At 44.8% G+C, this 4,166-nt stretch overlaps 1 protein-coding gene across 1 annotated transcript; it reads right to left on the reverse strand.

The window, feature by feature from the left end:
- Positions 1-240: 240 nt before the first annotated feature.
- On the reverse strand, positions 241-3,490 carry LOC140377131 (mRNA decay activator protein ZFP36L1). The gene is made up of 2 exons (XM_072462446.1): positions 3,351-3,490; positions 241-2,484 (listed from the first exon to the last, which is right to left on the reverse strand). The coding sequence occupies exons 1-2, from the start codon at positions 3,402-3,404 to the stop codon at positions 1,291-1,293; spliced, it is 1,248 nt and encodes a 415-aa protein (XP_072318547.1). The 5' UTR covers positions 3,405-3,490; the 3' UTR covers positions 241-1,290.
- Positions 3,491-4,166: the final 676 nt, after the last annotated feature.

A 4,166-nucleotide genomic window follows, 5' to 3' on the forward strand; every position in this document is an offset into this window, starting at 1 on the left:
TTGTTTTAGTATTTGTACAGTTAGTCGTGTTCAGAACCTTTAGTGCTGATTTAAACTCTGAATTACAGTTTATTTTGACTTTAAGAGCCATGAAAATAGCGACAAATCTGATCAAACTCTCCATTTCAAACAAAATATAAAGGGTGAGATTCAGTTGTGATGAATTTGATAAACAGCACCAAAAAATAAATAAAACCCATGAACATTTAAAAAAAAACAAATTCTTTATTTCCGGTACAAAAGAGCAAAAATAAACCCAAATATATTAAACTTGATACAAGCGTCAACAACTCAAAAGTCCTCTATAAATATGTTAAAATAAATTAAAGAAATTAATTTACTAAAGATTATCACCTTTAACACTAAACAGGCGTCAAACAAGTTGATGAAAAGGCAATGTTTTTTTAAATATAGGAGCAGTAACAGCGTCTGAACAGCCAGGGAACATTTCTAAAACACTATAAACGCTAACACTGGACCTGCAGCTCGGACAGCAGCGCGCCCGGCTGCAAGTGGTCACCAGGATACTGCCTTGGCCCCGCCCACAAAAAACACAATGGGTCGGGGGTGAAACGTCAAAAAGAAAACACGAATATTTGAGAACTATAAAGTTGAATATACCACTGTTGTGCCCGTGCCTGCTCGAGGAGAAAATGCCTGTCAACTCCCGATCCCAGGAATGTCACGTGAAAATGTACAATACCATCGTTCAGGTCAATAAATAGTGAGACATCGAGAGCAACAGTTGCAGTCTATAATGCACCTTATGAGAATAGCTTCATTAACTTTAGCCCCACCTTCACAAACTAATCTACAACTTAAAGAGTTCAACGGTGTAACGTGTGCCGCTCGATAAGACCCAGCATGCACTGCAGTTGTATTTAAAAACACATTCAGGCCCCGGGGCAGAGGTTTAAACAGCACCTCTGACCCGCTGTGAGGAAACCACAGTTACAGGAGGAGACTGAACACAGCCCAATATCAAACTCTACAAACGTGTCTTTGGCTTGGTCAGATCATTTAGGTCGATAGAAAAATAGAAATAAAAATACTTTTGTGGTTGGACTCAACAACAGGCACTGTGGCCAATCACACTGTGATTACACTTACAGGTAAGAAAAGCACATTATTAACTGTGGCTCGTCTTGTACAGTCACATGTTCTAAAAGAGTCCAGACTTCACACTACAGATACAGATGAAACGGGCCGGTCAGTCTCCTGGTGAGGGGCATTGGAAGGTCAGATGGTTGGTCATGTCCTTCTTTACAGTGTGGTGAGGCCCAGAACAGCTCAGATGAAGAAGGACGCCGGGTCGTCAGGGACGGAGAGCTGACTGAACACAGCCAAGCGCTTGCCACTGGCGTCAACAAGCTCAGAGCCACTGAGAGAGCTGCTGGAGCTCCCTCCATCCTGATCCTGGTCTGACAGGGACGTGTAGGACAGAGACCTGGTGCCCAGGGGTCCAAAGACACCGGGGGCCCCTGGGCTCTGCCTCAGTGTGGGGGAGGAGCAGCCTGAATCCGGAGAAGGGAGAAATGGAGAGCGCGGGTCACAGGCCGAGGCCTGACTCTGTGAGGGCTGGAAAGGCTGATGAGCCGGAGAGGCCTCGAAGGCAGAGTCCAGCTCCAGGAAGGCCTGGGACAACAGGTCTGTGATGTCAGCGCAGGCCGGAGGGGACGCAGAGGGGGCCCGTGTGAAAGATAACCCAGGAGCAGGCTGCAGACTCTGCTGAGGGACAGAAGGGAAACCTGCGAAGCTGAAGCTGTGTCTGACCAGAGGAGGTCTGGGGCGTGTGGAGAAGGCTTGGCTCAGAACACCAGTGGATGAGGACGATGATGAGGAAGAAGAGCGAGAGCCCGACTGCAGCATCATCTCCTCCTCATTGTTGTGCACGAAGTGGCAGCGGATGCCGTAGGGACAGAAGCCAATAGTGTGGAAAGTGCGGCACGGCTCCGTCTTGTACTTGGGGTGTCTGTTGAGGTCGCGCAGTTCGTCCATGCCATGTGCAAACTGGCACTTGCTTCCGTACTTGCAGAGGCCGTTCTCAGTGAAGGAGCGACACAGTTCAGTCTTATAGCGCGTGGACGAGGACGAGGACACCGAGGAGGCCGACAGTGAGGAGCTGCTCAGAGCTGCAGCGCTGAGGTCACACTGGGAGTGTTTGAGGTCAGCCCCGGGCCAGCACAGACTGGCAGCAGCCATGCTGTTGGGCTCCACCATACTGACCGATCGCTGGGCCAGGAACCCCGCCTTGCCCCACTGCATGGCGTTGGGCAGTTGAGGGGGCAGTTGAGGGGACAGGGGACTTTCTGGAGACTGTCTCCATTGGCCGAGAGACGGGAACACGTTATCTGGAGACTCACTGGAAGGACACAGTGAAGAGAGGGAGAATGAGGAGTTGCTACGCTGCCCAATGAAGCCCGGGGTCTTCATGGCCATCGAGAGGGGCCGGTTCTGCTCCCTCAGGTCAAGGCCCAGCAGCTGCTGCAAGAAGGAGAAACACGTCAAAATCTACTTTAGATTCACGTTTCCAATTTAAACACATAAAATTCAATTCTTAATAAAATTCATCTTTTTATTAAGAATATAAGTTTTTTTTAAGAAGAGCTTTTCTATTAAAGGGTGTTTTTAAAAACGTTTTCTATAAGTTATCCGTTCTTTTACTGCTGTTCCTACTTTGTGTTGCAACACTCGAATTTCCCCATTGTGTGGACAAATAAAAGCTTATATTTTTTTCATCTAATTTGCATTCAGTACCGAAAAAGCGCCACTATCTGTAAAAGTCCATTTAAAACATACTTTAAGAAAACGGCATTGTTAGAAAATACAGTTAAACTTCACTACAACAAACAAACTTACAAAGGAAAAAGTGCGTTGTAAAGACACCATTTGGCGTCAATCTGGTCCACGCGAGTTCCACACTTATTTTAACTTTTACAACGATTTACTACAAACATCTGTCCACGATCAACTCTTAAACGTGCAGCTCTGACCACATTATTAAACTACTAAACTATTAAAATTCAGACAACCAACGGCACAATCGGTCATCGCAGCGCACGTAACTTTGCGTTTTAAAGTTCAACCACAGTCATTACGCAGCTCTACTCGTCCAAACTCCCTCCGCAAACCCCTTAACTCCACCGCAAAACAACAAAAACCACGCAAAAACTCACAAACCGCGCACAAAACCCCGCAGCACAACAACAACAACAACAACAACAACAACACCGCCGCCGCTAGCAGAACGGCTAAGCTAACTTTTGACGTAGTTAGCCAAAACTTGCTCCGCGGAACTTTTTTCTTCTTCTTCTTGTTTCCTTTTCCTCCTTCGTTTTCCCCCGTTTTACCTTGCACATGATTTCCTCCAGGTCGGTGAACTGTCCGTGAGAGTAGGACGGCATCGTGCTGTGCGGTTGTCCCGGCGCGATCGCGTTAGTCCCGCGGAGAACAGGACCCGTCTTTGCCGTGGCTCGGTCAGAAGTTGGTGGAGTTTGGTGGCGGTGCTAACGGAGCGCAGGGCCACGTGCGGATATAAAACCTGAACGGCGCCGCCGGCCACGCCCACAGCGCCCGCCCACTCCGTTTGTTCTGCGCCGACAAACCAAAATCCCGGAAAAAGTTTGCTAAAAAACTCATCTAACTTTAAATATAACTATAACCGTCGATATGTGTGTAGTTACCATGGGAACGGGATGAAGAGGTACGGTTTGGGGAAAGAATAAATAAAATGAAAATGTATTTGTTACGTTTAAACTGTTGGATTCTGCTGAGAGTGAATGATGAAGCTAAACAGAGTCCAGTATGAAGGTTATTTTGTGTTTTTATTACGATTTTACGATTTTTTTTACATCGAATTTAATTTTTTTGGACATTGAATCTAGTACAAATATTCATTGTATATAAATACGATTAAATGTTTAAAAAAAATCGATGTACAAAAAAAATTCAATGTAAAAACAAATTAATTAATTTAATGTAAAAAATAAATAAATTTGATGTTAAAAAAATTCAATGTAAAAAATAAAAAAATCTTTTTCGATGTAAAAAAAAATAATTAAATTCTATGATAAAAAATGTTTTCGTAATAAAAACACCAAATAACCTTCATAGTCCAGGTGCAATTTTAGAATACTGCAATAATATGAACAGATAAACTAATATAC

The sequence above is a fragment of the Eucyclogobius newberryi genome, unplaced genomic scaffold, assembly GCF_026437365.1.
Source record: "Eucyclogobius newberryi isolate DKJ021-1_F unplaced genomic scaffold, fEucNew1.0.hap1 SCAF_10, whole genome shotgun sequence".
Classification (NCBI taxonomy): Eukaryota; Metazoa; Chordata; class Actinopteri; order Gobiiformes; family Gobiidae; genus Eucyclogobius; species Eucyclogobius newberryi.